Source organism: Zonotrichia leucophrys, chromosome 3, assembly GCF_028769735.1.
Source record: "Zonotrichia leucophrys gambelii isolate GWCS_2022_RI chromosome 3, RI_Zleu_2.0, whole genome shotgun sequence".
Lineage (NCBI taxonomy): Eukaryota > Metazoa > Chordata > Aves > Passeriformes > Passerellidae > Zonotrichia > Zonotrichia leucophrys.
The window spans coordinates 11,276,149-11,299,284 of NC_088172.1; the positions used below are offsets into that span (position 1 = coordinate 11,276,149).

The following is a 23,136-nucleotide window of genomic DNA, read 5'->3' on the forward strand; positions in this document are numbered from 1 at the left end:
ACACATGCAGGTAGCCATTTCTGTGCACCTGAAAGCTTTCATTCAAGATCTGCTTTTTATCAGTTGCAAGTTTTTGTCTTTTGCTTTTAGGCAACATAACAGCCATGCATATTTTTGAAAGTCAGAGTTTTGATAGGAAACATAGAGCATGGCACCAAGGGGAAGGTTAGGCAGAAGAAATCATAGAGAGCAGATGGCAGCCACAGTGCTCAACGCACTGTTGGAAGGTGCCCAGCGACTCTAGTTATGAATGACAGAAGAACCTATAGAGGATAATGACTTTGTCAAGTGCCAGCAATTTATTACATGGTATTCCTGAGAACAGCTGAGGTGAATTAGTAGCCATTTACTATTCCTTCTGACATCCCTGAGATCCTGTGTGTAGTGCCGCTGAGGTTGCTGGTGCCTTTTGGGTCGACGTGAACTTGTTCAAAGCTAACCCAAAGCCAACTGGCAGGGTTAGCAGAGCACCAAATCCTTGCCAATCAACGACCCAGCAGGTGTATCAGCTTATGCTTGCTGCTACACTAACCATCACTTGGGTTTTGGTCAGCTTGGAGCCTGACCAGAACAAAAACTGTTAACACACAAACAGCTTTACAAAGAAGGTACACCAGGTGTTACAGCAGTACTGGAGGGTAAACACACCTCCCTGCACGCACTTTAAGCAAAGGAAAGGTTATAAGGATTGTGCCTTCCATGCACTCTTTCATCTGACAAAGCCAGTATACATGACAAGATATTTGTATTCTTGTGTGCAGCCTACCTCCATGCCTATATGCATCACCATTTAGCTCTACAAAACATACTTCGGGTTGGATTATTTTTAATTAAAAAACCCCATTGAGCAATTTCATGAAAATAATGCTGCAAAGTGAATTTTGACTGAACTCATAGAGGTTATTCTTCTGTTTTATCTTCCAGTAGGGACAGATGAGATAAACAAAGCAGATTACTGATGACAAATACTTTGGATGTAATTTGGAAAGGAAGCTACCTTTTTTACCCCCAGAGAATAGCATGGCCCTGTAGGATTGGTATCTCATTTTTACTCAATAGGAGGCTACTTTTTTCTACCAATGAGCACATCAGAATTACTGTTACTGTTTTATGAACTTCTGATGATCAGGCAGCAGCCATTTTCAGCATGATCTTCTGTTGTACTTGATAAAAAGTGCATAAGTACTCCAGGGTCATGGTTTGCATCTGCTTCTCTTGAACCACTGCTGTCTGCATCCAATCACCTGCAACAGCCAAGAAACCAAAAAGCACAGAGCAAGCATAGACAGTCTTGGCAACCCTACTATTCTGTATGTGCCAACTCAGTAATACAGCTTATTGTAGTTGGGACCCAGGAAGGAGTGGTTTCAAACCACAATTTAAGATTTTTGTTACTGTTACTTGGGCTATCTTGTGAAGGGAACATTCCACAGAATGATGGCGTGTAAGAGAAAATCTAGTCACCAGCTGAAATGCATAAAATTATTACAGTTCTTAACACAAAAAAACCATGGTTGAGAGTCAGAAAATAAAGGAAGTTTTCTTTTAAAAATACAAAATCTTAATGAAGAAAATGTAGTAGAAGTAACAGAGTCAATTTTTTAAAAAAAGAAAATCTCTGCAGACGTTTCCAACTTCACACAAGAAGCTTGTTAACAGGCAGTTTTATTTATTTTAGTACAACTTGCTTTGATCACTTTCAGATAATTATTTTTCCAGTTAATCAGCATCTCTGTCTCATATTTTGACCTAAAAGATGCCTATCACCTTTACATTTGAGTAGAAAAGATTGCTGTTATTTTTATTAAAAGCACGACCTTCTGTATTACTACCCCAGATACTAAATCCATAGCATCTTTCCTGTTAACTATCCACATACAGTTTGAAACATTCTAGCCTACTTGGTTGTGATGTCCATGAATGGAATTAGAGCTCCTTAGCATCACCTTTCTCTTCTCTGGAGAAAGCTACTTTCTTTACTTCATTATATCCTGTGACAAGTTACCTCAAGCCTGTGGGAACAATTTTAATCTCAGCTCTTCACTGCTCTTTGGTGGTATTTCATTGACCATTAGGAAGCTGGTACCATGACATGGCTGCTCAAAAGACTCTGGATTTTCAAAATTCAGCTTTTAATTAATAGGTATTTTTCTCTCAAATTATCCTGGTAGGAGTCTCTGAGAATGGATGTGGAAAGGAGTTTCTCTAATACTGAAACTCAGGCTCCCTTTAATGTAAGATTAAAGCATGCTAACCAAGGAACCTACAGACCATTCTCTTTCTTATCTAAAAAAGGAGTATCTGATTTCACAAAGGTATTAAAAGACTACACATATATACATGTCCACCAAAGAACAATGTCCAGATTTTGTTTTGACTGTAAATGTGGTAATGCCTGTGAACCAAAAGATCTTTCAGAAAGACAAAATCAACTGTCATTGTCCTCCAGCAAAAACTGGAGATCTTCATTTCTTCACTCTTAGAATCCCTCCCTTTCAGATGCAAGAGCTTCATCAACAGACTTTATATGCTTCTCCCCAGCATAAATGCCATAATGCAGGTTGTCATCCTTTACAGTAGCCCAGGACATTTGCTTGGTGGAGAACCTTGCTGCCCACTCTCCTGCCTTGTTGACAACAATGACACCCCCCAAACCCCCAACTCGTGTCTTCATGTAGTCTAATGCAGTGTCCGCTGCAACCTCTGGTGACATTCCTGAAAAGAAAAACAAAATCACTTCATAGGACCTGCCCTGACAGTTTTAAAATTTTCTTAAAATTTCACCCCTCCCCATGGATCCAGTCAAATCTAACTTCTCTTTCAACTAAATTGGCAAGAAATTTCCATTCTAACAAAGGAAGCATTTTTGGAAAGGCTCTGGACAGCTGTGAAGAGCTGCTATGGTGTGGTATTGCCCCAAGTATTTATTTACATAGCTTCTGATTTTGATTCAGTTCAGAATTAGTTTGTTTCAGAATTTATTCATTTGTTTAATAAAAACTAACTCCCAAACTTTATGTTCAAGACGCACCACTTCTTATGCCATCATTTGACTAGAAAAAAAAGTCAATCTGCAAGGTTTTCATCAAAGGTTATGACAAGTTAGATCTAAAGCATTTACAATTTGAAAAAACACACATCAAAACAGTCGAAAATTTCAGTCATCATCTCTGTTCTAGTTCCACTGGCTGCAACAGAGCTCAAGGCACGTACTACACATTGTCATAATTTATCAAAAGCAGACATCAGCATGACTCTTCCTGAAACTTCTGAAACCACCAGGCAAAATGAGGTCTGACATCAGACACAGGACCAGCAATGCAACTTTAGCTTTTCTCTACTTGATTTGTATTAACAGGAGTATTTTCTAAATAAATGAAATTTAATAGGTACATCATACACACAGGCCTGTAATAGCTGCAAAATATTTGTTCACTACAAGTTTAAATATGCATTCAGGAATGCAGTTGGCTTGGCCTAATTACCCTAAGATATAGACCCTCAGTAATGTTACACAGCCTAGGTTATAGAACAAAACCTGACCTCTATGCCTTCCCTGCAAATTTTGAGTTAAAACCAAATAAAACCAGCAGAGTCAGAATTATTCACAGCACTGGTGACTGACAGGATAAAGCTCCTTACTCTGACGCACGGGTGACACTGTGACTATTCAAGTCAGTGGCACTGTCTTCAAAGGGTCAGTATTTCACTGTTTGATTTTTCACCAAGACAACAGCTGCCACCATAAGATTGAAATTCCAACAGCTGTTAAGACTGCCAAAGCAATTCACTCCTGAAATACAGAAGTAAATTTTGCAGCATTTGTCCAAAAGAGAATATTTAGTATGCGAATTACCAATTAGCTGAACAGAATTTTGAGGGCTCTGCAGTTGTTCTTACACATGCAACTTCAGCTCACTATTCAAAGACTCAAAAAGCCACACCAACTTAAGGGTTTGTTTTCAGTGCCTTCATGGAAATATGTTGGGAGGAGGGGCTGGGGGGAATCTAATTGCTGACGTGTTTGCCTGGCAGCTGAGTTATACTTCTGGGCAGGATGAATGAAGGTAAAGCAAGCATGGACAGGGTGAACAAGTGCAAACAAACTAGACATGAATAGATGTGGATAATTTTCTTTTTTTCCAATAAACTTTTTAATTTGAGCCTCATTTGCCTTTCAAATTGATTAATCACAAGCCAGATAACTGCTATCAATGCATAAGTCTTGCAATGCAGTTAACTTTAAGCCAGAGAAGAAACTGGTTTATACAGTTTAGACAAGAGCTTAGAAAGCTGTTTACAAATTGAATACTTAGAAACTTAATTTAGAGAGTAAAGGGAGAGCATAACGTGTTAAGAGCTTTGGGAAATAATCTGTAGGTTGTATTTTATGCTGAAACTGTCATGTCAGCTATGAGATTTAGAGGAATGCACCCATTATATGCAAACAGCCCTATAAAGCACAACAAAAATATTCACAGCTGTTACTTGTCTCTCTTCTTACTGCTTCTCCAATGAAAATGTAAATTTTGTGTTTTCCAACTATTTCCACTTTGGTTGATCTCAAAGCAAGTTACACTGTACTGCTCCAAAACTATTTTATTTCTAAAAATAATGGTGATATCTATATTAATGATTCTTTAACTGCATGCAACACAAGTGTGTTGTCTGGCTATGTTTACGGGCTGTAACATAATCAAGGGTTTAGATGACAGACTAAGTCATGAAGGTAAAGCTACAAAGGGTCATCCCACAGTCAGATTGTATTACAGTCACATAAGACATACTGTGTCAGCTGTTTACCACATACCCACCAGTATGTTTAGTACATTTTCCAAAACAAAATGTAAATTGAAATCATGGTTAAAAAGTCCTAAAATAATTTCTGTTGCTGTAATCAGAGTTGTTACAATAATGACCTTTACAGTTTATTAGAAAGGCAATACACTGTACTTTCTATTTTAGCTCTAGTTATCTGTTTCTAGCCCTCCCTAACTGCTCCCTTAAATGTATCTTTTACTTGTTTTCTTTTTCTTGTTCACAGAATTTTAGTTTATAATTGGGGAAAAATTATTAAAGAGAATTTCTGTTAAAGTATACAGTAATGTCTTTCAATGTACACTGATCTAAAGCATGATTCAGCATCAGGCAGCAGAGATAATTCTGTTTACTTCAGCTATTTTAGCCTTATTAATAATTTAATACTTTGTTTTGTTTCTAAAGTTTTTGTTTTAACCCATCCACACACCCCTTAGAGCAACTCTCCTGACAGCTGTTTTAGGATGATAGTACATACACTGAAATCTGTGATTAGGCAATGCTTCCTATCCTCCTTACTTCAGATTACAGAAAGTTTGGAATATACCTTGCTCCATGTGATAGAGAATCAGCCGGGCTAAGACCACTTTCATAATGCTCTCCCCATGTCCTGTGGTTGAAGTGGCACCAGAATGGTTGTCAGCATAACCTCCACTTCCTTTTCAAAGGGAAAAAAAAAAGAAGGCAATATTCTGTAATATGAATTAAAAGCCCTGCATTGTTTAAAATAGGTACCAAACATTTCTTTCTTTAGGTCCATTAGCTCCATGTGTTTCTGAAAGCAAAGTGTCAGAAAAGCTTCCTTCTTATTTCTGCCACAATATGAAAAGTAAAATACATTAAAGAGATGAACAACAGTTGGAGCAAGTCAGTTGCCAAGCTGAGAGAGAAGACTAGTGATCTGTTTGTGTACAAGAGGCAGAAGCAGGCCAACACTCCACAGGAATGGGCAAAAATATTTTCCAGAACAGCAAGGGGGGGTATACTGAAGATCAGCAAGATAGGGACAGGATGCATAATGCCAGGTCACATCAATTGAGAAGATATGAAGGAAGATCTAGTGAGGACATTTGTGAGCTGACCAGTTTGAGAGGAACTTACCCTCCACAGCATGTAAGAGATTTGAAGAGCATGGGCTCTAGTAAAATTTCAAAGCACCCCTGAAGAATCTTCAAAGTCGTGACCACAAGCAGAGTGTTTCTTCTGTTGAACTCCTCTTCCCTCCCTTTTTTTTTCTCCCATCCTTGTTTTGCTGGCCCATTCCACACCCTGTTCTCTACCAAGCTTCTGCTTGCTCAATACCCATATTTCTAGCACATCTCCTAGGAAAAATATTTCCCAGGAGCTAGGAAGAAACATACCACAGCTTTATAAACAAGGTACTGGGGGAGGGGAAAGAGGCCTTAGAAGAGCAGTGAAAGCTTCTTCCCTTCTGTGCTTTCTTGATCAGACCCTTTTAATGGACTCTGAGTAACATGTGGAAAAACACTGCCATATTAAGTCAATGCCGCCTTACCAAAGCCTCTGATGTTTAAAAGCACAGCTGACATTTCTGTATCAAATTCTGAAGATGCCTAGCAAGATCAAAAGTTGCAATATGCTCACAAGTGCCCAGTTTCACTTCTTCTTCACAAACCCATGTCCCCAACTATAACAACCCTGAACATAATCTACACAGGAGGAGGGTATTTGCAGTCAGAAGGCTGCAGCCAGACACAAAACTGAAAACCATAGTCAAAATTCAGAGGATACCAAAATGTCAGTAACTTTGTATGCAAAAGAAAGACAGCTTTATAATAATCATATACTGCCAACAGCAATGCTATTTGAGTTTGGAACATGTTTTACTAAAAATAATTGTTTTCCAAATCCCTGCTGTATGGTAGAACCCTGAAGCAATCAACTGGCAAGTCTGCAGAAAGGATTTCAAGTGTCTCTTTATACTTGGATAAGAAATCTCTTAAAATATTTCCTTTATTCCACACCACATCTATTAGGTTCTGAAACAGTCTTATGAGGGCTCTCTTAAGAACAGGAATTTACTCAAATTTGTGAGTCACTTTGTAATTCTTGCTCACTGATACAACAAGTAGTAATTGCAATTACACCTACTCCCTTAAGCATTGAGGAAACAGCGTGGTAATATGGAACAGGCTACAGTTTTTGACTTAGTGGAAAGCAGAGCCATAAAAAAGGAGAGCTTGATCAGAATTAACAGAAAGGAAACACAGGTGTTAGCATTGAAGAAACAACAGAAAAAACAAACTCCCATCCCCATTTTCCAATTCTTTCTTGCATATCTCCAAGCTGTAAGGAGCTTTAGCTTTGATAGATGTGAATGTTAGACCTTCATTTCAGATGGACTAGTATTTATGCTTTGTTTCATTAATGAAAAGGAGAATTACAATACTTTTTTTTCTTTCTTTAAATGAGATGCCCCCAAAAAGTGAAAGGCAAGATCCTACACCCCATACCTATGCATGCTGTGTCACCAACACGGCCAATCATTTTATTAGAGAGTCCTCCTGTGGATGTTGCACAAGCTACATTGCCTTCACTGTCTATAGCAACAGCACCGACTGTTCCAAGGTCTCTGCCAAGAAAAACAGTTCATAAAATGAGACAGAATTAAAGCATACCTGCCAAAGCACGCTGCCTTTATTTCCCAGGTACCTTTAAAGAAGATTTCTACAACAGAATTACTACTCATCATGAAGCTATTTTTGCCATGCTTTTCATTACAAAAATAACAAGAAACATGCAATAATTCTCATGAGCTTTGTATTTAATAGAGTAGAAAACTCTTTTTTTTTTTTAATCTTCCCCCCATGACTTGTTTACTTTCATAGCATGGAAACTTGGGGAGGAAAAAAACCCGCAAAACAAAAGCACACAAGGCAGAAATACTTCTAGTCATTATAGTTCTGGAGTACTTTTTTGGCTGACACACAAACTGACACACAACTTTCCCCTAAATGGCAACTCGAAGATGCAACAATTGGCTCCACTGTTTCAACAGGAGGTTAACCGGAATTATTAATGACAATGCGCGTAAATGAGTGAATACAGAAAAGGACAGTAATGTTATGCATGCACTGAATCATTTCCTTCCTGTTCCTCCTCTTTCCTTTTCCTTACTCCCTTTAATGTTTGAATGCTATAAAAAAAAAGAAAAAGCTTATTTATTTTCCTTTCAACTAGTATTGCTCACAATGCATCATTAAGACATACTTTAGTCTTTGTACTCTGCAGCTACATAATCTTGAGGTTTAAATCACTTGGCCAGTAGACTCTGCTGAAACTGCACATTGGTTTAAAAATCTTCAGGCACTGAAGAAAACAGAAGTCTCAACTATATCTTTATTTCTTCAACACAGAAAAGACATATACAATAGCCTGCTAAAAATAGACACATGTAGTTGTGTATGGAAAAAAAAAAGTCTGTCGTGACTTATTGTAACAGTTGAGAAGTGAGACATGTCTGAGAAGCAACAGTTTAAATACCCATGTATTCCAGTCCTAGCAATTCTCGTAGGAACATAAACCAGTATGTGACTAGGAGAAGTACACCAAACCCCAAAAATTATCTAAATTCCTCCACACAGGAAAATAATTTGTAACAATCCTTCAAGGAACTACCCAACAAGCAACTGGAAAAGGAATACCTTTCGAATTTGCCTGGGCACTGGTGAGGGTTTCTCTACAGCTGTGCAAAACCTGAGCTAATTAAGTCAGACAAAGTCTTTGTGTACTTTGAAACCCACAGCCAGTTTCTCAGAGACCCAACTTCCTGTTCCCTCCTGCTTATGTAAAATATCATACTGTCAGTCCCTACACTTCATTCACAGCAATTCCAAGTTGACTGATGAATCACAGGCCTTATAGGCTGCTCTGACATTTATGTAGAGACGGACCTCATCTCAAACTGATATGATGGTGCAGATGGGCTTCCCACCCATCCATCTGTTAGAAGTGAATTGCTGAAAAGAACATTAGTAAATTCAGTACTCCCTTGCACATTCATGTAGCACCCTTCAACCAACTAAAGTTAGATCCTCCTGAGAAACTAAGAAAGATGTATCCAGAGGTATATTTTCTTAGATAAGTATTTACCTTAAGCAACTGTGAAAATAAAAGCACACAGGTGACACAAGCAGTAATTACCTGTTTTGGCATGAGAGCACAACTGGCAATAAATAACAAAGTGAATGTGTCAAACACACCTCATCTGCAGGTGAGCAAATAGACAACTACGCTTGATTTCTTACAGTCCCTTTTTTAATGCTGTAGTTTAACCTTTCCTTTGATTATCTTCAGAACAAAGAAGATACCAATAAATTTTTTGCACAGCTAGTTGACTCCAAAACATTAACAAAGAAAAAACTGCTATCAAATTATAACCATCTCTCTATTTTTAGTCATTAACAGTAGCAAGAACCTCAGCAAATACCTGTGGTGTACCAGAAACTAGGGACTTTTTTCAATCAGGAATTATTCCTATATACTGCATAAACTGTGATACAGAATGTAGTATTTGGATTTGTTAATTTCCTTTTGTCTAAATCTTTCATGATCCAATACCCATGAAGTGACATGTATTTACACTATCCCTGTTTAATTAACGAGTTACCTGCTATTTCGTCTCTCAGCCCTGCATCAGAGTGGGGTTTTCTGTTTATTGTTTTGAGGGTCCTTGTTAGTTAATACCTCCTCAAGTGACTCTAGCAGTGTGATTCACAGTGGGGCTAGGAGCCCATTTACTACCTTACAGTCAGACTCAACACCCTTTCTGTGGGATTCTCAGGCAAACTCCAGTAATTCTTAACAAGGGTATTGCTCGAGTCTTTGCAGTGTGCAGATAAAGCAAATCACACCTTCTTCTCGGCAAAAGGTGTGCAAGATGGAATGTTCCACACACCGTGGAATCCTAAGCTTTCAGCACAAATCAATGCAAGCTTCTAACCACCAGAGGAGAAAGGTATCTCTTACGGAGACACCAGACTTTACCTGCAAAGCCTACGAAACCACAGGGTTTCCAACACTGTGAGGATCAAGGGACTGGAAGTAAAATATACACCAACCTTCAAATTCCCAGTATGATCTGGTATTATGTTGCCTCTGACTAATACTACTTCACCTTCTGTCTGTTCGCCTCAGGCAAGTTTCTGCATAATCACTGTGGACATAACAGGGAAAAAGAACATTCCACGTGTGATACAGAATGAAATGGGTTTGCATTAAAAAAGACCTGTTTTCAACTTTGCGAATTTGTGCTGATGTTTTGGTTTTCAGAAAAAGAACAGCATGGCCAAGACAAGAAAAAGTCTTCAGCCTTTCAGAAATACATAAGCTTTTTACTATCAGATATCCCAGAAGAAGTCCATGCTGGAACTGAAGATGCCTAACACTGTTTTCAGGGAAAAAAAAAAACCAAAACAAAAACCAAAAACCAAACAAACAAACAAAAACCCAAACAAAAACAACGATAAAAATGAAGCAGTTATGAGGAACGAATGAAGACTTAAATGCCATGCTATTCTAACTGCTATGTTCAAGAGAACAAGAGACAGTGGTGGTTACACCATCCTCAAAATTCTTCACAATCAATGACAATAGCACACAGTCCTTGGACAAACCATGGATCAAAAGAAAACTTCTGTTGGATACAAAACAAACTATGACCAAGACCTTATGGTCAAGGAAAAACATCATTTTGTTTACAAGACCATATTCATGCTTGTCTTATTACTTTGTTCTCCCTTCCAGCAATTTACTGAAAGTAACATACAGGTTGTAATTTATAATTTTATGGATTTTAATTAACATGCTCACAGAAGAAATTTCCTCCTTCAAATCTACAGATTCAGCTCTGCTCCTGCCATTACTCCTGTTTCACAAAACAGATGAACAGCACATAATACAGCATTTATGTAATGTAATATAGTGTTTTCCTGTACCACAACCATGGATGTACAAATGGAAGCTCAAAACAATTAAGTGACTATGCCTACCTCAGAGGCATAGAAATCATTCTTGACACCTGATGTTTTTCATTCCTTTACTGTCCCCTCACCTTCCCCTCTACTTTATGAGACTGGCTTGTTTTCCAAATGACGTTCACTTTGCTGTTGGGCATCCAGCAGCATCTCTCTTCCCACCCACCACTAAACTTGGTCATTTTTTTTTATTCCTTTTTATAACCAACAGCCACAATTACCACTCAGAAGGAATTGCTGGTCAAACTCTGATGTTGTTTAACTATGTAATACAATTTAAAAACAAACCTGATCATCTACTTAATACTTAGCCACATCGCTAAGTGCACTGATTTTTTAAAACCAGTTCCTCCACAGAAAAAGCTACACAAAACAATATCTGCTGCTTGTTAAAGCTGCTCTAGGCACTTCCGTAAATGATGATTTTAAGAGCAGTAACAAGTTCTAACTTTGCTCTCCAATAAAGCCACAAAACCTACACTATTGTCCAAGTGACCAATAATCTTCTTAAGCAGCAACAAGTTTCATCAAGTTTGTTCCAGTCATTTAAGTTTAAGCAAATTCATTGAAAGCTTGATTTTCTACTGCTTTCAAGAAAGACACACTGTAAAGACTGTATCAAGCCACATAACATTTGGAATACAGGCCTTTGAGGTTTGTGTTTATTTGTTTGGGGTTTTGTTTTTCTTGGTTGCTTTGTTCATTCGGGGGTTTTTGGTTTCTTTTGAGTTTTTTTGTAACCAGATAGCCCAAAGTAAATTACCCAAATTTGAAAATAAAATATATTTAACCTACTTCTGAAACTCTTCGGGGTTGGAATCCGGCTCAAGGTTCTTCTTCCATCTCTCCCGGGATCTCTCAGTTATGAGTTTCTCCCCTGGAATTTCAGGAATACCCATGGCCTGAGCAAACAGGTGTGCACCATGGTCAGTCAGCAGCATGTGCTTTGTCTGCAGAAAGACAAGAGATTCATTGACAATTCTTATTTTTGTCTTGTACTTAGCAGCTCTGTATAACAGCTATCTTTAGAAGTATCCACAAAATGAAAATTACAAATTTTATTTTAAAAATTTCTAAACTTCTGTCCATATCCCCTTCCACTATAGCTGAAGAAGCTTTCAGTTCTCCAGACCACAAAGTTTAACCATCAACAGAAAAGAATTGGACTTATCTATTTAACATGTACTATAATGGGAGAGGGAAAATTGGTAAATTTGTTCTTTAGCTAACTGTTTTGTAACGTTTCAAATGAATCACCAAATTACTACATAGCTAACTGTTTTGTCCAGTTAACTAAGAGATTTAGAAGGCTTTTATTCAAAAGAATGCTAAATAAATTCCTGTTTAAAGGCATTACACCTAGTAAAATAACTTACAAATGTAAATAGCATACGACTAAAATGTTCCTTCAACTTCATTTTAAACATTTCCTTCAACAGGCTGCTATTCTTATTAACTCAGTGGATCAAATTTAAGAACAGAAAACTTTCTAATGGGTTTGACCAAGAAATGTTTACTCTTCTAACAATACCTGAAAGTTCTATTTTGATTTCTATATTTACAAAGCACTCCAAACCAGAGTTTAATTCAACAACCTTAGTTAATTCCATGCTTTAAAGTCTGTAGAGCTCAGTTAGTTCATATTTTAGAGAAGTTTGCCAGATAAATTTGTTTAATTAATCCTTATACTTTAGTAGTAGCTCTGAGCACTGAAATCTGATTTTTTTTTTGTTTTAATGTGACAAAAAGTAAGCAGTTTCTTGCACAATTACATAGCTGTCAATTGCTCATCAGAACCTGGGAAGGTTTTAGAGCACAGAACAATTTCAGAGCAGAGAACCTAACCTACAGCCAGCCTTTCTGTCCCTGCAGCAGCAGAGCTCAGCAGAGCAGCTGAGGTGCAGAGCCATGATGCTGGAGGCAGCGGCCCTGCAGAGCCTTGCCACGCACCCACATGGCACAGCCAGCCCTCAGCCAGAAGTAAGGACAGCAGAGGCTGGGTATTTCTGTACCATGCTACATTCTGGAGGGCATTTACAGTCTCAAAGCCTCGGGGTAAGATGTTGCAGGCCATCACCTGCTGTTGATTTCCAAAGCAATGACAAGTAATCACTACCATGACCAACACATAGCATTGCATTGTTTTAAGGGATTCCAGAGAAACCTCTTCCCAAGTCAGAGACACTGATCTCTGCTTAAGCCTATTACAGCCTCTGCATTAAGCCCTTTGGACAGGGACAGAGGACAACACTTTAGAAACATTTCTGATGTTGCAGCCCCAACATCAAACATTTTTGAAAATCGACATGCCTTTTAATTAATCTTTAATTCAGGAGAGCATTGCTTTAGGGAATACTAAAGGTGACAAGAAGTCCCCTGTCTATGTGAAAGCAGACATGGGGCTTGCATGCTGAGTGCTGTCACCATATTACCAGACCATGTAAGACCAACCTATTTCTGACAAAACTAATGAGCAGTGTTCTTCGACTTGAAAGCCAACTTCTTTGTGCAATACTGCCCCCCTCTGCCACTACCACTAACCCACGAGAAGCACACAATATGACATTCAAAATAGGTTTGGTTTTTATTTGTGGGTGTGGGTTGGGTTTTTTTTGTTGTTTGGTGGGTTTTTGTAGGAAACTTGAAATTTGCTTTAGCCTTGAGCTGTACCAGAAGGCTGTGTCCTCCATCCCTTGCCTTCTTCAGCAACTAAGACTATAGCATCCTTTAAATAAGTCTTAAAAATATGAAGTTTTATTATAAAAAATGGAAGTTATTTCTAATAACTTTTTCATAGGATTCCATCCCTCTCATATGCAAATTTGCATAATATATGCACCTTCCTAGGGTACACAAGCAAGAAATACTTGCATATTGATAAATAAACTTCTACGATAGGACTTTGGGTTTCCTTTTTTCCTTCTTTTTCAGTCCTCACTGAAAAGAAAATGTCTTAAGGTGATTTTTATCACTCTCTTCAACAGATGTTGTCAATCAAAAGAACTAGTAGAACACTGTCAAACAATGCAAAAGCACATTTTTCTGTCTCATTCTTCTAGTTTCATTAATATGTTTGCTTATGTAAATGTCTTCTATAAAAAGTATGCACTTTATATAAAGTAATCTAAAAGGACAAGAAAAGGGTTCAAGAAATCTTACAAATAAGCAACAAAAGCTGAAACTTTTAGCTAATTTCACTGGAAATGGGGAAAATACCCCAAATTTCTGCTGGGCCTTAAGTTCAGACCATCAAAGTTTTCATTTAACAATTCTGGAAGCACAGAAAAAAACCTGGCCCTTTGCCTCAAGAAGTCTGTGTTCTAAGCTAAATTGTCCTTTGCCTAATGTAAAGTCCTGCACAATAAGAATAGGGGAAAACGTACACAGCTTAATACACCAATGAATTAGTGCTCTAATTTTCATGAGAAGCCCACCTAATGAAGTTTTGGAGCTGAGAAGGATTACATGCCCCACATTACAAAGAAAATCAATGTATCATTCTATTTATGTTCAATACAAACAGGAATAATCTAACAGAAATTTAAGTGCTTTTTCAAGAATGTGTTACATTAGTAAATGCACTAAATGTCTTCCACCTCTAGAAGCTCCTGTGACCAACAGTACAGTAAATAATGAATGGCAATTATTCTGCTGCTCTCCTTTTTTCTACTTCATGAATTTGGACAAGTTTGAGCCCAGTGGGAAAGTGACAGCCAAAAAGGACAATGTTGCAACAACAACCTAGAGGAGCTACTCTGGCCACCAGATGGAGCCCACACTGTTCCAGAATAGGATGGAAATACAATTACAAGCAGACGTGCAGGATGGTTTTGGTTGGTTTGTTTGTTTTCGGGAGCCGCATGTTTCAAAATTCTTTATGGTACTGAGGCACTCAAAAACCACTGGGAATTATGCACACAGACTTAAGATCCCAGGAAAACTACCCTTATTACCCCCAAGTCTCACAGTTAAAAATGCTTTTTAATCAAGCATAGTACAACAAAACACACTATGAAATGTACTGTGAAATACCCTGGGTTGGTGTCCCAAAATTGCTGTCCAAGATGAACAGAGGGCCAAAAACGAGCAGAAGAGCAACATCAGTTGGTATTCCCATGTATGGGAGATGGAGAAGCAGAGAAACTCATCTCAGGATACATCAAGCAATTTAGGCCAACATTTACATTTGGAATTTATCATCATGCACAGAGATTTTTTTGCATCTTGGCAAAGATAACACCTGTACCACAAAATGTCATGGTGTCAGGGCTGCACCATTATATTGGTCCTGTACAGTGGAATTGTATGATTTCATTTCAAATTTAGCCTCAACACTTTTGAACACCAGAAGCACAATGCAATGACAAGAAAGACTTTGTAATAGACAAGACAGAGGAGAGGGCTTTCTCTTTGTTGGTTTGGGGTTTTCTGTTTTATTTTTAAAACACACATTGCAAAGTTATATTCTCAAAATTCAACAGTGTCACTTTGACCTTTTTCTTGTTGACTAAAATAGGATTTTTTTCATAGACAAGACAACAAAGAAATAAATCAGTGATTCTGGAATAAGAAGTAAACAAGAGGCATTAAAATAAGTTCTCTACAGAAGAAAATAAAATAAAATGAAACATTCACCTTAACATGCTAGAGACATCTCTCCCCCAATCCTTCATCTATATTCACGAATTTTGTCTTGTGAAGCTGCCTACCACCTATACTCATTTACTGATCTAGTTAATAACAAAAACATTCTGTATGAAGGAAAAAACCTTATTCATCACAAGTTTTAACATTGCTTTCTAGTAGACATACATTTCACTGAAGTATTTATATTGAATATGCTAGTGAATGTTCTGATCTTAAAAGCAGAACTATCTTTCAATTAAGGACACAAAAAAAACCTTTCTGCTTTGGAGGCCATTGAGGACAAGACAAATGTCAATCACCTTTACAGATCACCAAAACAGGTTTTGTTCCCTCAAAAGCAACTTTGAAAGGTTAAAGAAACATAAGTCTTCTTTATTAATAAGTGTTTTTATAAATATGAACCTTTCCAACAATGGGACAGTTGCACTAGGTAGAATGAAAATATAAACTCCAAAGACAGAACAAACATTTTGATCACTGTCACAACCTTGTAATAGTAAAACAGGCACAGATATCACACAGATCAGTTGCACCATATCTGAAAAATAAGAGAAGTCTGCTGTAGCAAATATTAGATGGACTTCCTAGTGGAGTAAGGTGGGATTGATCTTATACAGAAGGTCAAGTAATATTTTACTGCCATAATAAATTTGATTATCTTGGAAAAAACCTGTCAGCACCACATAGAGCTAATTTATCTTCTACTGGTGGAAGATTACAACTGGACTGGTGTTACCACCTGATCAGGTCACAGTGGAGAAGGCTACCCAGAACAACAAAGGAGTGCATTACATAGCCAAATATGTAACTGGGTCATTTATTTCAGTTCCATGAACATTCATTTCCATGAGCTCAGTTCCAAAGTGAACAGTGTATTACCTAACTTTAATCTTGCAAGATCAAGCACAACACTCAGTGACAACATAAAAGCTCTTCAAAAAACAAGTGAAAAACAACCAAAAAAACCCTTGAATACCAGCAGTGGAACTACAGGAGACCAAAATGTATAGGTCAAGTTATGTTTCCTTAGAATGCTATTGTTTATAAATATTTCTCAAAACCCCTTAAGGTAAGTGCTTCATGGTCATGACCACAGTGTTTCCAAACACTCCAATCCATTTTTCCCTTCCTTGCTGCTTTAAAGCACTACACAAACACCATCACTGAGGTGTATCAATATACTGGCTGAAGTTCTTTCAAAGGAAAAGAAAATGCTTCATACCAAGTAGATAATCAGCATACCTTTTCCATAACAAGTCGAGCAAGTTTTATTGGGTTTGCTATGCACTTAACTGCAGACACTGCTCCAGAGTCTAAATTTTTTCCATCCATGATAATGGCATCCATTTCTACTTCACCTTTTTCATTTAGAACAGATCCACAACCTAAAGACAAATAAAAAAAAAAGTAGGGGGCAAAAGAAAAAGAAGCAAGTCATTAAGAGCTAACCACCCAGGTGATTCAGTTATAAGCTCTCAGCAAGCAGCCTTTCTCTTTCCTACTTTGCTGACTTACCAAAAGTATCTCCCAAATACAAAAAATCCAGCAGAAACACTGCTGAGTACAACCACAAAATCCAGCCACTAACAGAAGTCTCACAGAGTACAACAACTATTTTAAAACTGAGTTTTACTTTTTCATAAGATTAAAAACACACATTTCCAATCCCATCCAAATTATATACTTGGTATTAAAGTTAGATGAGCAAACCATCGTGAATAGAATTCTTTATTCCCCAGATCCTTTTTAAGTGCACTATTTTGCCTTTGCAGCTCTTCCAAAGGAGGATACAACACCACCCAAAGAAATAGTATAGTGTTTGATCCTATCAACAGATGAACATCACAAGAAACTGCCAAAATTAATAGAGCAGAGTAAGTGTCCCCTCAGTACTGTAGCAAAAGCTTGAAATCACAAGTTCTTCCATTACCAAATAAAAACAGTATATAAAGTAATTTTATAAAATAAAAGTTAAGTAATAAAACATCAGGTAGTTATCTTCTTCTAAAATTATCAGTGCTATCACTAACCCAATTGAAAATTAATGACATACAAAATGAGACAATGCAAATAGGGTGGTTTTTTAAATAATGCCAATAATTGCACCACAGAGGAATAAAAGGTTGTAAGTCATCAAGAGCACAAGCCTTGCTAATACAGATGGTGAAGACTAAACCTGAAAAGTAAAAAAACAAACCAAAACATGGCAGATGTACACAGTACCTCAGGTTAAAAGACCTGTGCACTATACATAACTAATGCAGTAGGGCTTTTCTACCTTCTGTTACACCAACATTAAAGCAGTCAGAAACCACTGTTAATAACTGACATAAAACTTTTATACCAAAGTACTTCAGACCAGAATATATGAAATTAAATCCCCTGTGACAAAAGGCAGCTAAATCCTGTAATCCTCCTCTTGTAATCTCAAAAGTGCCCCTGCCACATACAGACACACCCCCAAAAGTTATTTTTTACCTGTCTCCAGCTAATTCAATTATTCCACATTTAAGTCCTGCATCATTCACAATATGTTAACTTCTAGACTGATCTGTAAAGAGCTTACAGGTTAATTGCCTTGTGCCACCCACGTGAACATCACTCTTCCAGCTTTTCCTTATGCTGGTAAGGAATTGTTTTCTCAGATAAACCCTGCCATGCTCTTTTAACATCCTTTGACAGGGTAGGCTTTCTAACCCATGATCACAAAATTCACCCTAGAACCAGGGTACCCCTTTCCCAACCATCAGTGACCAGAACCATGCTCCAGGGGAAACTCAACAAGGCCCCTTCATCAACACATTAAGAGTGCCCCATGTCTACTGGACATATCTCATAGGATACATGTTATGATTTTCTAAAATTTGCTGAGCAGAAAACAATTGCAGGCAGTTTCTGTAATCAAAGGCAGCTTTCTAAACAAGTCTCCTTTTAAAGGTGGCAAAGAGAGACTGGTGGGTGCCTTCTAAGAACAATTCACCCCACTTGCCATAGACTCACAGAAAGGCCTGGGCAGGAAACAACCTTGAAGATCACCTGGTTCCAATCCCTTTCCACAGGCAGGGATGCCACCCAGTACATCAGGTTGCTCAGGGCCTGATCCAACCTGGCCTTGAATGCTTGCAGGGATGGAGCATCCACAACTCCTCCAGCTTTGAGAGCTGTACAGCCAGCTTTTCTCATTCCACTAGTCACCATGAAAGTCTGTGCACCAGGGCAAAGCTAATTACTGAACCTCAAGTGATCTCAGGTAGCATGAAACCTTCCTTCTGTGGTTACAGGCTGCCTTTGCACCTGCCTTCCACAGCAATGGGTAAGGACTACCAGCCTCTGAGGCCATGGCATCCATGGGCAGCACTGCTGAAAAAATAAAAGTTTTTGGCTTCTTATTAAGCAAAGGGTTGGGAAACAGAAAGAGACAGAAAACAGAAAATCTAGGAGGAAACAAACAATCAACATGTCTGAGATCAGCCCAATCACAGCTGGGATACTGAGAGGAGTACTCCAACTCCCTCTAATTCTGGATAGACAGATCTGTCCTCTGTCCTGGAAAGGCTGCATAGGAAAGAGTGTGCAAGGATCAATAGATCATGGAGTACTCATGCCAAGCTGGCTCATACTGCAAGCCAAAGAGATCACACAGAAATATAACCACACCACAAGTAGAACTTGCTTACTTATTAGGTGCACAAGTCACTAAAATGGTAATTTTATACACCAGTATAGCTTCTGAGCCCTTGCACCAAGCCTACATCAAGATAACCCTACACACCATGGCTACATCCTATCATGCAAAGAAAGGGCACAACTTGATTGTTCTGCCCATTCTTCCCCATCTTCATTGTTGTGTCTCAGAAATGTCTGTTTGCCTAGAAAATATTACAGCAAAACTGATTTTATCCTTTTATCAAGATAAATACTACACACTGAGTTTTAAACAGCTACTCCAATCAGGGTCCTTTTCACATAGCTTTCAGCTCATTTTTGCCAGATTCTGAGAGGAGCTGTACCTAATGAGCATTGACACAATTAGGTATCTCTGTAACAGACTACATGCCACTACCTGAACAATGGGCGAAGGCTCAAGTCCCGTTAAGTAAAAGCTAAATGACAGCATGCCACCTTGATGCCAACTATTTAAAAGCACACACTGTACCTTCAAGTCCTCTTCATAATTTCAGCATGAGTGCTCTAAAAATCAAAATGTTCAACCAAAGTCAATAACAAAACAATGAAAGTTTCATATTAAATAAAAACTGCTCTTGACTGCAAGGTGAGATGGAACAAATGAACCTCTGCAAACTAACTGAGCACATAACTAATAGCTGTGTTACCTAAGATACTGAGCACCTACATTTCATTCCATGTTCTTTTCTGACATATCACGGCGGGAGTGGGGAAATATTTTTGCTGAAATTCATAAAAATAATAAACTTGAGGTCCTAAGAAGAGGAGAACATATTTGATTACTACCACTAACATTAATTCACATTACTGATTAAGAAATTCAGTTACAAACCCTTACTATAGGAAGGTATAGATTTACCACTCTTACACCATTATTGCATTGCTTCTCTAGTATTATTTACAAAGTAACTAATTGCAAGCATTAATGAATAGAAAACCACCTAAAATCCCCAACACCAGTATTTCTGTGGCAATAGGTAAAGATCAAGCACTCAGGATTAAACAAAGCTGCAAGGTATATCCAAGAGCCTTAAAGAGACACATTAACTTAACACATATTCTGTAAGAGTCCATGTCTTAAAACTGGATATACAGAGAACAGTAACAGAAGATTTACAGAAATGTAAAACAGCCCCACACAAATTAAATGGCAGATACATAACACTGAAGGAATGGCAACAGCATAACTCATCTTCCTAAGTGTACTAAGAGAAACTACATTACATACCATGCTGAGAAACCACCTATTTTGTGACACTAGTATTTACTCCACTGCAATGTACATAAATCAATAATAATGCAACAGTAATAATACAAGCTAGGATTTTCAGAAGCATCAGGGCAAAACACTTGAAATATAATATGATTCTAAGTCCACTTAATCCTTAGAAAAATTACCTGCATTAAAATGAGGATCATCTTCCATTGACCGTACTGCCTCCTCAACTGCATCTACGGCAGTGCCTCCCTGCTTCAGGAGGGCGTAACCTCGCAGCGCAGCTCTGACAACCCCAGCCCGGCACCCCTCCTCTCGCTCTCTGAAGATCCGGCCAGCTCCACCGTGCACCACGATGACCGGCTTCATCCTGCCAGGCTCCTCCTCTGGCTTTCAGCTGCGCACACAGGTCAGTAGATGGGAAGAACTCTTTCGCTTGTGGTTCCTTCTACAAGGAGAGCGGCGGCGGCAGATTAGGTAACACATATGGGTAGTTTGCTACAATTTTACCTTCTGGGAAGCCAAGTACTCACATGGAGGAGCTCCTGAGGCCCCACGAAGCTTGGTGCAACTCTTGAGGCCAACCCTGCTCTGAGGAAGGGTCTGGGTCAAGTGGCACAGCAAGGGCCCCTTTCAGGCTAAGTTACTCTACAATCGGGTTGTTTAGTATGAATTCTGTCTGGTAATAATAAATTACATGGGGATAAGCATTTGAGTAACCCTTGAACCTGCCAACTGCTCTTTGTTTTAGATGGGTAGCCTGTTGTCAGAGTAGAGTAATATCACCAGCAATAAAGAAAGGCAACTGACCTGACCCGAGTTAAAGGCTTACCCAGCTCAACCACCTGGATCCCAGACCTCTGACCTCTTGCTATACTTTGAACTTCGAGCAGGAAAACATGGTTTTCATTCACACCTGGCAGCCAGCACCGTCTTGTTACTGCTCATGGCCTCCTGCGAGCAAAAGCCATTGTTGATAGCTGCTATACATCTTTGGTGATGCAAATAACCGGTTTTGCTTCCAGAAAAAGGCAAAGAAGCAGCAGCTAACTCATCTCTCACTGAAATCTGGGGCACCTCCCAGAGAAATCTCCCCTCGTGAAAAGTTTCTCGGGGACGGCTATTTTTGGAGGCAGCATTTCATCATACAAGCAAACCCCTCCGACAGAGCCTCCCGCATTCCTCCGGTCCCTCGCACTCCTGCTGCCCCAGGTGAGGCCGGCCGAGACGGCAGCAGGCGGGGAGCAGAGAAATCCCAGCCGGGGCCGCTGTGGGGCACATCTTCCCGTAAGCGAGGCCGTTCAGGTTTTTATTTCAGCCAGCAGCTACGCTCTTCCCTTACCCAGCACAGGGTACCCTCGGCCGTAGACCCAGCCCTGCCGCGCTCACGGCAGGCCCGCGCCGCTCTCCCGCCCGCCCCGGCGTTCCCGCGGAGTGCAGGGTCCGACCGCACCTGGAGCGCCCCGTCCTTGCAGGGAGTCGCGTCCGCCCTGGGCGCGCTCCCGTGCGGGTGCCCGCGGCGGTGCGGGACGGGCGCAGGCCCAGGGACCTTTCGCCGCAGCCGCCCTTAACAGACATGGCGCCCCCGGCCTGCCCGCACCGAACATGGCGGCTGCTGCCGTCGCACCCCGCGGTCTCCGCCCCGCACCGGCAGGGGCCGGGCCGCTGCCGCTGGCCCTGCGGTGGGTCCGGCCCGGCCCGCCCCTGGGCTGTCGACGGCGGGTGGCGGCGCGCCGCGCTCATCCCGGCGTGGTTCGCCCTCAGCCGGCAGTGCCGCAGCCGCGCTGTCACACCAGCTCCCCGCCTGCCACCGCTTGATTTCCCCTCGAGTTGAATTAGAAAAATGGCACCTCTCCCCAAAACCGATCCTCAGCAGCACTTCCCGCGTGCCCGCCCTTCCCTCTGGCCGGGCCGGGTTATTCCCATTCCCAAAGCTCGGGCTGTCTGTGGGGTTCTGTAGGCTAAAAGGAGCTGTAGGCCGAGGGAGCTCCGGTCCTTGGGATCATCACGCACATCCCGGGCAGGTTGGCACAGACCACATTTTACATACATATATATGTATCGGTGAAGATAAGCTATAAGTGGCCACCCTGTTCCCAAACTGATGACAAAGACAAGAACTGAGCTTGATGTTTTGTTTTATTTCTAATTATACGCTGCTGGTGGAACAAACAGTAGTTAACTAAAAGTAGAGCTGCTAAAGCTTCTTTCTGAAAAGAAAAAAATAAGAGTCTGTGAAAAATGCGTATTTTATGATGGGCTTTTCACAAATATTAAAATGAATATTTTATGTGTTGTGTTAGAAAGTAATGCTGTATTAATTCTCTTAAGTAGTGTGTTAAATATAGTTTTAAGTTATAAAAATGTTAAAATGGAGACTATGCTTTGTAGGATACTTTTTTTAAAGAAAGGACTTGCAACGAGATAGCAGCCACAGGACACCTAAACCGTTCAGAGAAAGAGAATTTACTGCCCTCTTATCAGAAGAAATTAACTTCTTCCCGCCTTGAAGGCGCTGTTAGGATTCAGAGGAAGAAGCTGACGATGACCAGACGGAATCCTGTGTTTGAATGGAATTTATACATCATGTATGTAGTGTATGAATATGCAACAGGCTATTGATTTTAAGGGTTAATCCTTTGTTAACGAGCGTCCTTTTTCAGGCTTGTGCTGCCCAGAAAAAGGTACCCGGACGTCCATAACTCTTTGTCTCATATTGTCTCATATTGTCCTAATTCAAATTGTCCAAATTATTATTTCTCTAATTGTATT

The 23,136-nt window shown here is 39.6% G+C and overlaps 1 protein-coding gene across 6 annotated transcripts; it reads right to left on the minus strand.

The window, feature by feature from the left end:
* Nucleotides 1-1,648: 1,648 nt before the first annotated feature.
* ASRGL1 (asparaginase and isoaspartyl peptidase 1) lies at nt 1,649-21,968 on the minus strand. 6 transcript variants are annotated; one of them, XM_064707357.1, is made up of 8 exons: nt 21,818-21,968; nt 21,281-21,318; nt 20,547-20,812; nt 16,704-16,846; nt 11,610-11,764; nt 7,293-7,411; nt 5,366-5,476; nt 1,649-2,715 (listed from the first exon to the last, which is right to left on the minus strand). In XM_064707357.1, exons 3-8 carry the CDS (start codon nt 20,731-20,733, stop codon nt 2,480-2,482), a joined length of 951 nt encoding a protein of 316 aa, XP_064563427.1. In that variant the 5' UTR covers nt 20,734-20,812; nt 21,281-21,318; nt 21,818-21,968; the 3' UTR covers nt 1,649-2,479. The 6 variants fall into 6 exon arrangements, with proteins under 6 accessions (XP_064563427.1, XP_064563425.1, XP_064563423.1 ...); XM_064707355.1 differs by having other exon boundaries at nt 21,197-21,318; XM_064707353.1 differs by having other exon boundaries at nt 21,197-21,318; nt 21,707-21,968.
* Between the last annotated feature and the right edge of the window lie 1,168 nt (nt 21,969-23,136).